The sequence below is a fragment of the Manacus vitellinus genome, unplaced genomic scaffold (assembly GCF_001715985.3).
Source record: "Manacus vitellinus isolate BGI_N305 unplaced genomic scaffold, ASM171598v3 scaffold_9_pilon, whole genome shotgun sequence".
In the NCBI taxonomy this organism is placed as follows: domain Eukaryota; kingdom Metazoa; phylum Chordata; class Aves; order Passeriformes; family Pipridae; genus Manacus; species Manacus vitellinus.
Window position 1 is genome coordinate 1,089,576 of NW_021940917.1, and position 11,028 is coordinate 1,100,603.

The following is an 11,028-nucleotide window of genomic DNA, read 5'->3' on the forward strand; positions in this document are numbered from 1 at the left end:
GGGGCGCAACCAAAATCGCACGGGCGCTGAGGGTGAGAGCCCGCGGCCCACCCCTCCGCTGAGGAGGCCGGGCAAAGGGGGCCACACGGCAGGGGTGGGAGCGGGGAGGGGAGGTTTTGAGGTGTACGTCTGGCGTCTGCGGGGGCCTGAATCCTGATCCGATCCCGATCCCGATCCCTATCCCAGGCGTGTGGCTGGAGCGCGGTGCGCGCAGGGCCGCCCCTTCTCGGATGTACGCGCGCCTTGGGCAGCTCCGTAATAGGACGTAAGAGGTGGGCTCTCCGCTCTGGACACCCCCCCGGCGTGGTTAAAGTTAGGTGCGAACCGCAGAGACTGAAGGGTTGCAGCTGCTGGGAGAGGTGCGGCCGTCTGTGGCGACCGGCCCGCGGACCCCCGGCCCCTCCGCCAGTCCCGGTGTGTGGGCTTGATGCCGGGGAGAGACGCTCCCTGTCCGGCTCTGGTGGTGCGTAGAAGGAAGCACGCCTCAGTCCCCGTGCCCGTGACTTTTGACCCGGTATGCTCTTAAAAATGGGGTGACGGCAATGCTGTGCTAGCGTTGTCATGGGTTTTTAGTTCTATTTGAAGATGCTAAGCTCAAGCCCAGATAAAGGGTTTCTGTGTTGCAACATTGATTAAAAATTTGCCTTTGCAATTTGTGTTATACATTACTCAGAGGTCAGAGGAGTTGATGGGTTTTTTTGTGCTAGTGTTTTTTGCCTTAGACTGGGATTAATTTACATATAGACAATGACATAAATTAAAGTCCAAAGCTCAACACGTGTGTCCAGTTACTATTAAGTTTGTTACATAGCATGCTTTGTGGGACAAAGGGTAATCCTCTGCAACACAAACCTTACTGATGATTTTTAGAAAAAAGCATTCTTGTTTTGGTTTTTGTGGCCTGAGTATCATCACTTCCTGAGAACAGATCATCTGTTTGCACTCTTTGCACTCATAGCTAATACCATAAGCATGCAATCGTCTTTGAACTTGAGAATTACAATATGCTGAGAAAACCCATGTGTACTAACTTAAAAAAACTTCCCAATGCAAGTAGATGTGCAGCACCATTACAAAGCAGTTGCTATCATATGGGTGATGGCTTGACTAGTCGGTATGTCTTTCGTTATTGGGGTTTTTTCAACATAATAATACATAAAAAAGAACCATGCCAAGATTACATCACAGACCTGTGAAACAGTTGAACATCCAGTCATTGCACCAAATGCAAAAGGATGTTGTTATTTCAGACTCCGTATATGCCTAAAACTTACTTTTCACAGAAATAGTGTGGTTTTACTTTCATACTGATGCCCTGTAACAGTCTTTTTTTTAGTGTAGTACAGATACTTCTTTGTTGGGGTGGGTGAGACAGTTTTGCCTGCTCCATCCCTTCAGGTCTTAGGTGTCATAGACCTTACCTCCTTAAGTCTGACCTAGGAAGACAGAGCAGTTGAAAAAAAGGGTGTTTGCCTGTGGTTAAACAGTTATAAATTGATGTGTGCTCATGGAAAGCAATGTCTAACAAATGTTAAACTGGTTTGATGAACCATAGACTAGTGGTGCTGCCAAGACAAGCAGCCCTGTTGCTGCCAAGAGAACAACCTCTCCTGCTGCGTCATACCTTTGCAGACATGGGAAACTGGATGGTGTACTGGAGGGAATTTGTTCAGCTGAAAACAAACATTCTTCCCCACACTCTTTACAGAACTGTTTTTCAGTTGTGGTCCTTTTCCAGTATAGTTCTCTAAGTACTCTGCAAACACCCGTTCCAGAAGAAAGTTCAGGGGAAGGAGTCAGGGCAAGACAGGATTGTGTCTTCTGGCAGCACTGACCACTGAAGGTGTTCAGCCAGCCAGAGCCTTAGGGTTGGTTTCTTGGCAGCAGTGGGGGTATGGATGGCTAAATTAACCTTTATAGTTTCACTCTGATCTTTTCTGGAGAAAATCAAGTGCTACCTAGTCCTTCTCAGTGCTAAGTCAGCTAGGATGGCTTAAACAGCCTTTACACTAGTTTTAATGCCTTCAGATTAATCTGTACGAGAGGAAGAGTCCATGTGTGGTCTGTGCTGTTAGTCCCCACAAAAAGGTAGTGGTGAATTACACATTGAATATTACACTGCTGAGACTAGATTCATAGAAGAATCTTTGAAGATACTCTTGGTTATAACTCTTCATGAACTTTTAAAAACGTCTTTCTTCTCAGGATGTCACTTGTTTCTTTTTAATGACTTTGTTTGTTTTACCACCACAGCCTCTGTTTACCTAGTCTTTTTTATACTCTTAGTCCTTGAGCTAGTGACTGTGCTTTTCTTTAAGAACTTGGATGATATTAATATTTTTAAAATTGGGTCTCTCAAAGTTCTTTTCAAATGATTAAAATACGATCAAAGGTAAAGTAAATTTAAATTTACAATGTGGCATATAAATGGCAGGTTTTTTGGTAGCATTAGAACAAACAGTTGAGATTCTGACTGTAGCTTTGCAAAAAGAAAAAGGACAGAAAGTAAATCTTCTCTATAATTGGTATTTCTTAATATGACAGCTGCTTTCCTAGTTGCTCAATTAAGAGTTTTTCACTGTTTTCTGTTCTTGGCAGAAAAAAGGAAGAGCTGAATATGAAAGTATTGGTTATTGGCCTTGGAGGGTAAGTATGACAAAATTAAATTTCCTCTACAGCTTAAAACTGGTCTTCCTTCCAGAATGAAGTGATATAATTTCTATTTCTGAATATAAATTTTTTTGAAACTGGATTACAATTCAAGATATAACTGTATGATTTTAAAGCATGTAATTCTTAACAAATTGTTCTGTCTCTGTTGGAGGTCTCAGGTACAGGTGTCTCTAGCCTCTTTCTTGGCACTGCTAGATTTACTGTCTGAAAGCTGTTGGAACATGCCAAAAAATTTCTATAGGTAGAGAGTATTTAATGTGAATAAACTTTTGGGGAGGGGGTTGTATTGTTTCTTTGCATATAACTATATAGAAATGTATGTGTGGGCTTGTACATATGTTTAAAAGATTGATTTTTGTCTCGATGAAGTTTTTACAATGTTTTCTAACAGCGTAACAAATGGGGGGAAAACAACGCTAGCAGAAAAGCTTAAGAAAATGCTTCCCAACTGTGATATAATCTCTCAAGATGACTTCTTTAAGGTAACAGTGTTGATGAAAAGACCTGATAAGGCTTGAGTAGATTTTAGTATCTACTAAATTGAGTAGATTTTCGGTTCTCTTGATGAGCTTTTAAAATTGATGCTGCTTAAAATAATGTTAACTTCATGAGAAGGAGAAATAAAATTTCAATTACTGGGGTAATTGAAGTCTCAATGGCCAAACCACTGAGTGAACTCAGCAAAAAGAAGCTTACTGTCTTCTTTGCTACCCTTTTAAAATAAGGAGTGCGTGTACGTTGGATGCATTTTTCAAGATCCCTTGTGCTAATGAATTTAGTAGTTCTGTGTTAAGCAGTAAGTAGTTCTTTGTCTCCAAAATCAAAACAGAAAAGCAGCTTGTGTATTGATGCTGGAGGTCTTTGTTAAGGAGGATGAAGGAGCTCTTATTTCTTAAGTAAAGCTCTAATGAACTTAAGTCATATGCTTTGGAGTATCTGTTGTTCTAGATTAAATAAAGTTTTTGTATTTTAACAGTTGTATACAGCAGTTTAATGATGAAGATAAGTTATATTAATTGGGGTAAAAAAAGTGTATAATCCTGTGTTTATTAGTGGAGTGTATATATCTGTGACAGTGATCATAAAAGCAGCCTTGAAAAAATTAAATTTTTTTCCCCTTCAGCCGGAGTCTGAAGTAGAAACAGATGAACGTGGATTTAAGCTATATGATGGTCAGTAACTGATGCATTGCTTTTGAACATTGTACTGAAATTCTGTTGTGCTGAGCTTCCAACACTTCTTCCCCTACATCCCCTGCCCTTCTTCCCCTCTAAGCAAGGCACTAAACAAAAGGTTGTTTCAGAGAACTCCTTTGCTCAGTTTCCTTCAGCTCACTGAGAAAATTTGCTTAACTAGTAAATAGCTCAATCTTTCCTTTAGCTTAATCTTTCCTTTTCTCTTTTTAATCTTTTCCTCTGCTTCTTCACTTGTATCTGGTGCAATAGCAAATGGTACGGTTCAGTTAAGTCTTAGCTTGCAGCACTGGCCTAAGTTTAACCTCATCACTTTCTATGTAATGGATTTTTTTTCACTTTGACAAGGAACTCATGGGATGTCACTACTGAGTTTTCTAACTCAGTCAAAAGTTGCATCTTAACCTGACACCTTTTTTCATTTCAGATCTCACATAAAGAACAAATGTTTTTAAGTTCACGATTAATGCTGGTTCAATGTGTCAATTTAGTCTTATAAAATTGTAGATCCAGATCTGCTTTAGGCCAGTGCTTTGATTCAGGTTATATCTAGTTGTGAACGGTTGCTTAGTGGCTAAATTCTGTTGATGCTTGGTGATCACAAAATACATTATCCAAGACATTGGTCAGACCCTTCAATTGTATCTGAAAAATGATGCTTATGAGCTATGCAGTCTTTGGCTCAACTTGTAGGCTTCATGAAAGTGGAATGTGGAACTGCAGAGATAAATTGGACATTCTGGCTCAAATATCCAGATTTAATGCTGCTCTTAAAGCTTTTCGAAAATGTGTTTGCTTTTATGTCTTTCAGTACTTAATATATTCTTGTGTATCTACAGACAAAACCAGGTGTTACATTTTGCTGTTTTTCTTTGTGTGCTGTGCTCCTTTAAAACCACTTGTGCCCACCTTCCATATACCTGAACCTCATAAAAACCTGAAACAAAAAATGTTGAGCATCCAATCCATCTATGACAAATGACACAAGGGTGGAGGTCTCAGGGTAAGTAAGTTTTTACGAGTTTTGTGGAAGAGGAGAACAGTCCCTGCAGTTTCTGTTATGAAGCAAAAAGCTGTGAAGTGAGTTCACACAATTTTGAGTGCCATGAAGTTCAGAGAAACTACACCCAGCAGAAATACCCCAATCCTCGTGCAAGCTTTGGTTTCAGAAAATCAGCAATTGCAAACCTAGGACTACTAATATGCATGAACTGAACTTCCTTTAAACTTGTATATGGATTATTTGATTCTTACTGATTAACTGAAGGGTACTTAAGGGTTCTTTTTTTTTCTTTTATTCTCTGTGTTTAAGGGATTTCTAACTTTTTGTTTTCATCTAGCACTTGATGCCCTCTATATGGATGAAATGGTGACAAAGATTCACAACTGGATAAAAAGCCCAGCAAGCTCAGGGGTTGTGACAGAAGAGCCACAGAGTGCATGTGACAATCAGAAAAATGTTTATATTTTGATTGTTGAAGGCTTTCTGCTTTACAATTATGAGTAAGCAGTAATATGTAACCTGGTGTATTAAAACTGCCCTAAAATGGAGGAGGGAACTAAATATGTTATTATCTTAGGCCACTTAATGAACTTTGGAATAGAAGATATTTTTTGACCCTTCCTTATGAAGAGTGCAAAAGGAGAAGGAGGTAAGATTATTCAGTTGTTGTTTAACGAGGATCACTGTACCCTCTGAACTGTAGCAGTCCTTTTGTACTAGCTTTTCTTCGGTGCTTGCCAAATGTAAGCTATTAAGATCATCTGTCATCTGTTTTAGATTTGTTTGGTTTGGTTTTTATTTTAGAGCACAGGGATATCAAAGTGCTTTACAAACACTAAATGCTTTACAAATGCCTTAAAAACACTAAAAAGAGAATTTTTTGTCCTGATAAACTATTTCAATTACTGGTTGTGTATTTGAGTTAAACCATGTTTAAAACGAGAAGCAGTTAAAAAATATGAAGCAGTCTTATTCTTGGTTGAATACAGTTACATGACGATAAATAATGATGTTCATGTGTGGTTTTAGTGTATGGTTTGTTTAGACTGTACACTAGTTGTACTGTTTATCTGATTTAGATTATTGAGCCAGTGTCTGACTTGTCTCCAAATCAGGAGCAGTACTCTATGTTTGGAGCAATACATGTGCATGAAGTCAGAATCTACTGGCTGACTGAAGAAATTCTCTATTCAGCTGGCTTTGGCTTCTCACTAGACTCACCTTTAAAGGAGTTTAGTGTCCAGAATGGAAGTGACTAGACTCAACAACCAGTAATTTAAAGCTTGAGAAATCTATATACCTAATTAAAAAAAAAATAATTTTGTAACAGTTTCAATACAGCGTAATTTATATGTAATACCTTTTTAAATTAAAAAAACCCCAACCTTTTACCTTATCTTCTTAAATGTGGTTTGATAGGCAGAAATAGGTAAGATAGCAAAAATTTGTATCACAGATGGAATTAAAAAAAGGAGCCTCCTTTGCTCCAACAGTTATGCAAACTCTAGCCCTTATTTTTTTATTTTGAATAAAAGGTGTTATTAAACCAGCTGACAGTAGGGGAAGATGTAAAACTTGTATGGAAAAGCAGATATATTTTTGTGTAGCACCAGAGTCTATGAGCCAGCAGATACACCGGGGTACTTCGATGGACACGTGTGGCCTATGTATCTGAAATATAAAAATGAATTGGAAGAGAATGCAAGTATGCAAATTGGTATGGTATCCTTAATTTTAAACTTATAAAATGCTTAAGTGTGGCACTTGTGCAGTTTTCATTGAGATGTGGGGTTTTATAAATGGAACAAAATTTTCCTGAGATGTTTTTGTAGCACTTAGTAGATTTTAACTATTTTGTTGGTTTATATTGCAAGTCTATTGGAGTTTTGGTTTTACTTTTTAATAATGAAAATTATGACATTAAAAAATAGAAATGTTCTAATCACTAAATAAGTCCACTTAACAAGATAGCTTGTTAAGACAACACAGGTATGGGTAAATAGGAAGCTTCTGAGGTGACAGCTGACGCACTGGCAGAATTTTTCAGAACAAAACTGCTATCCTGATTGAAGTCCTGTAATAAACTGAAGATACTTTCTAGGTGCTGACTATACACAGTATAGTCACCAGTTTTGCATGAGAAGTATCAAAGCTGGGCCAGCTGGTAGGGCACTGCCATGAGCTTGTGTCATGTTCACACTTGTACAGCTTTTGGACTGCCTCCTTCTGGAGGGGGGACTAGAGGGAAGGGAAGCTGGGTGGCTGCTTCATCCACACACTGCTTCTCACTGTGGAGTGAGAATGGAACTGTGCTGTTCCCTGACTTGTTCAAACACTGATGCTGAGGAACCTGAAGTCTTCTACTGCACAGAAACCTTTCTGCTGAATTACCCCATTGGTCTGCTGTCCTAACATTATTACTAATACCCTTATGGAGACTTCTATACCACAAAAAATTCCACATGAATTATTAACTAGAATACTTTTCCATTATGTTATTTTTTAACATGTCAAATGAATTTGTGAAAAAAGAAAAGGGGAGATGCTGTTCTTGGTTTTTATTTTTTCATCTTTTCTGATGGCATCTATAGGAATCCTGAAGACTTTGACAATTAGTTTTACAGATAGTTGGCACAAAACTCATGAAAACTTTTTCTTTCATCTTCCTCAGTTTATTTGGATGGAACAAAATCCCAAGAGGAGCTTTTATCCTATGTGTATAGTGATATAATGCAGGAATTAAACAAGCTGAGGGAAGAAAGTAAGTAATGTTACTGGAAATTGAATCTGCATGTCCCATTCCATGTTAACAAGAAGCTAACCTTTTATGTGAAAATACTACAAGGATTGTATATATTATATCTCTTTAGGTATTACAGTCCCATGTGTTCCCATTACTCTGAGTCAATCTAAATTATAATTGAGTGCCTTGAAATGGGATGTTCTAAAATAACAGTTGAATCCACAATTACCTAATGATAAAATAACAATAAGATAGGGGGAACAGAAGGAATATGGGGTAAAACATCAGTGAAAACAAATGTGTTGATAGTATTAGTTTCTAATGTACAGTGATGTCACTTGCAAACACTACAAGTTAAATGTGTACTTTTTATTTATTTTAGATCAACAGGTCACAGCATGATAATGTAGAAAGCCTGGGTTCCATTTGATATGAATTGAAAACCCCAAGACTGTCATATTTGGCAAGCCACCCAACTGAGCAAATGTTATGTGCATGACCATAATGCTAGTCCATACAACACAAGTGTTTTTGTAGTAACTATTAACTCTGTAAGTCTCAGATATTGTTTAGTAGGATCAACAGTGCATTCTTTAGAATTCCTTTAATCAGTCATGCTTTGGCTTTAAATCTCATCGATTGGGTACATTTTAAAGAACATAAAGATTTTTATCTACATAACTAAACTATAAAGATGCAGTTCTGTTGGATTAATAAGCATATTTGAACATGGATGTTTGCAGTTTGAAATGATCATATAGGAATGACAGTGATTGCCCCTAATATTTTTAGGAGCTTATAATCACTGACATATACGAGGTTAGAAGAACTAACTGTGTAATTTAAGATTGATTAAGTTGTTATGCTGCCTTTTCAGTAACGGTATACATCATAGCTGAACTTAGACTTGCTAAATACCTCTCTGGTGTTTGCAAAGCAATTTCTATGTTGTGCATTGTTTGGGGCAGTTGGGAATGGGTATTAAAAATATTAAAACAAACCTGAAGAGAAGTCAGATTATTGGAAAAAGATGGGGGAATACGATGTCGTAGAGAATGCAGATGCATCATTAACAAATATAATGCATATATTGTGCAGATTGATGATTGGGTTGGCACAGACTACGAGACAATAAATGCATGTTTCAGGGGGGAGGAAGGAAGAAGGAATTCACATTAGTATTCATAGCTCAAGTTGAAACTGAAATAATTAAAATGTTCAGAAAGCAGATATGCTAAACAAATGTGAAAGCTTTGTTATAGAATTTGTGTACATACATTTAGGTAAATTAGGAAATTGGGTAGTTGAGTCATATGTTGTTGCTGAGTAATTTCTTACCTCTTATATTTGCTATACAATATCTTACATTTTTATCAGTTGGAATAAAAATAAAGCTACAGACATGAAAAGCAAAGGATGGACTATGTTACTATATGACAGCTGAACTGATCAGTGATTAAAATGTAATGCTTTATTGTAACAGTATTGAGTCAATATATAAGAAAAAGGTGTTATCAGGTTAGATCTGTGTTTAGGTGCATTTAAGACAAAGTGCTTCCAAATATAATTTTGTATTATTATTATTTTGTACTAAAAATATTTCATGTTGCATTTGCTCATATGCTGTGATGGACTGTCTAACTTTAAACTGTATTTTTATTTCCCTTTGGAAAGGATATAACTAGGAGAGCTTAGCTAAGACCTGGATGGTTTTGTAGGGCTGTCCTTGGCTAGCCACCAGGTGCTCCCTAAGCTGCTCTATTGCTTCCCTTCCTGAACTAGACAAGGGGAAAAAATACAATTAATAGCTCATGAGTCAAGACAAGGACAGGAAGATTGCTCAGCAATTAGAGTCACAGGCACAACAGATTTGGCTTGGGGAAATTATTTTATTTTATTGCCAATCAAATCAAGTAGGATAATAAGAAATAGGAACAAATCTTAAAACACCTTCCCCCTGCCCCTCCCTTCTTCCTGGGCTTGACTTCCCTCATGAGTTCTCTACTTCCTCTCTCCCAGCAGTGCAGGGGGATGGGGAATGGGGGTTGTGGTCTGCTCATGGAATATTGTCTCTACCACTGCTTCCTCCTCACAGTCTTCTGCTGCTCCAGAGTGGGGTCCTACCCACCAGAGCAGTCTTCCACATCCACCTGCTCCAGCATGCTTATTCAGAGGAAGTAATGAACAATGGTATCACCCAAGTTTAGATCATATGAAGCTTTCTGAAGTAGTCCAACATTGGTGCAGTGTAATAAGAGCTCAGAGCAGAGATCTTTCACAATTCTTCTGTAACCATACCACATTTTGGAGTTCCATCTTTTTTTTTTTTTTTTTTTTTTTTTTTTTTTTTTTTTTTTTTTTTTTTTTTTTTTTTTTTTTTTTTTTTTTTTTTTTTTTTTCAAAAAAAGCAGGTGGTGCTACTTTGCTCCTGTGTAAGACTGGTGGACCCAGATTTTCAGTGCTGGGAAGTTGCAGTTTCTATATTTAGAGGGACTCCATTGTGGAGTTAAAAGAAGGGCAGCTGATCAAGGAAATGAAGAAGCTGCTTTGTGAGGAGAGACTGAAAATGCTGGGACCCTTCACTGTGGAAAGGGGAAGACTGAGGGGAAAAGGGGTCAAGGTTTACAAAATCTTGAAAGCTGTGAGTCAAATGGATGCAGAATTAGTATTCACCAAATGGTACAAACACTAGTCTGGGTGGCACTTCTTCATTTGAAACAGATTGACCAATTATATTAAGGTGATATTTCACATAGATAAAGATGATACTTCGTGCAACAGACACTGAGTTTCTAAGCTGTAATGCCACAGGAGGCAGATAGTACCAGCAAGTTCAAAGGGGATTTGGAAGAGTCATTGATGCCTCACCCATAAGAAATAGTAAAAGAAGCAAGCAGGGCTATACCATGGATGGATTGTAGAAAATGACCAGGCTCACCTGGTGTACCTAAATTCTGTGCTCTTGCCAGTTACTACAGCAACTCAGTGGGAAAAAATAGTCACAGAATATGCGAGGATCATTGAGTCCAACCCCAGGAGTCACACTATGTGCCTGAGAGTGTCATCCAAATGCTTCTTGGAATCTTGTCAGGCTTGGTGCTGTGACCACTTCCCTGGCGCCACTGTTCCAGCACCCAACCACCCTCTGGGTGAAGAATTTTTTTCTAATATCCGACCTAAACCTCCCCTGACGCAACTTCAGGCCATTCCTTGGGTCCAGTCACTGGTGACCACAGAGATCAGTGCCTGCCCCTCCTCTTCCCCTCATAAGGAAGTTGTAGACTGCCATGAGGTCTCCCCTCAATCTCCTCTTCTCCAGGCTGAACACACCAAGTGACCTCGGCCCCTCCTCATACAACTTCCCCTCAAGGCCCTTCACCAGCTTTGCTGCCCTCCTTTGGACACTCTCTAATGGT

The 11,028-nt window shown here is 38.5% G+C and overlaps 1 protein-coding gene across 4 annotated transcripts; it reads left to right on the forward strand.

Moving 5' to 3' along the window:
• The first annotated feature begins 198 nt into the window (after nucleotides 1-198).
• On the forward strand, nucleotides 199-10,626 carry NMRK1 (nicotinamide riboside kinase 1). 4 transcript variants are annotated; one of them, XM_018086118.2, is made up of 9 exons: nucleotides 199-514; nucleotides 2,599-2,646; nucleotides 3,065-3,155; nucleotides 3,797-3,845; nucleotides 5,207-5,369; nucleotides 5,447-5,518; nucleotides 6,477-6,586; nucleotides 7,541-7,630; nucleotides 10,021-10,620. In XM_018086118.2, exons 2-9 carry the CDS (start codon nucleotides 2,618-2,620, stop codon nucleotides 10,098-10,100), a joined length of 684 nt encoding a protein of 227 aa, XP_017941607.1. In that variant the 5' UTR covers nucleotides 199-514; nucleotides 2,599-2,617; the 3' UTR covers nucleotides 10,101-10,620. The 4 variants fall into 4 exon arrangements, with proteins under 4 accessions (XP_017941607.1, XP_017941606.1, XP_017941609.1 ...); XM_018086119.2 differs by lacking the exon at nucleotides 199-514 and adding an exon at nucleotides 1,701-1,868 and having other exon boundaries at nucleotides 10,021-10,621; XM_018086117.2 differs by lacking the exon at nucleotides 3,065-3,155 and having other exon boundaries at nucleotides 10,021-10,626.
• The last annotated feature ends 402 nt before the right edge of the window (nucleotides 10,627-11,028 follow it).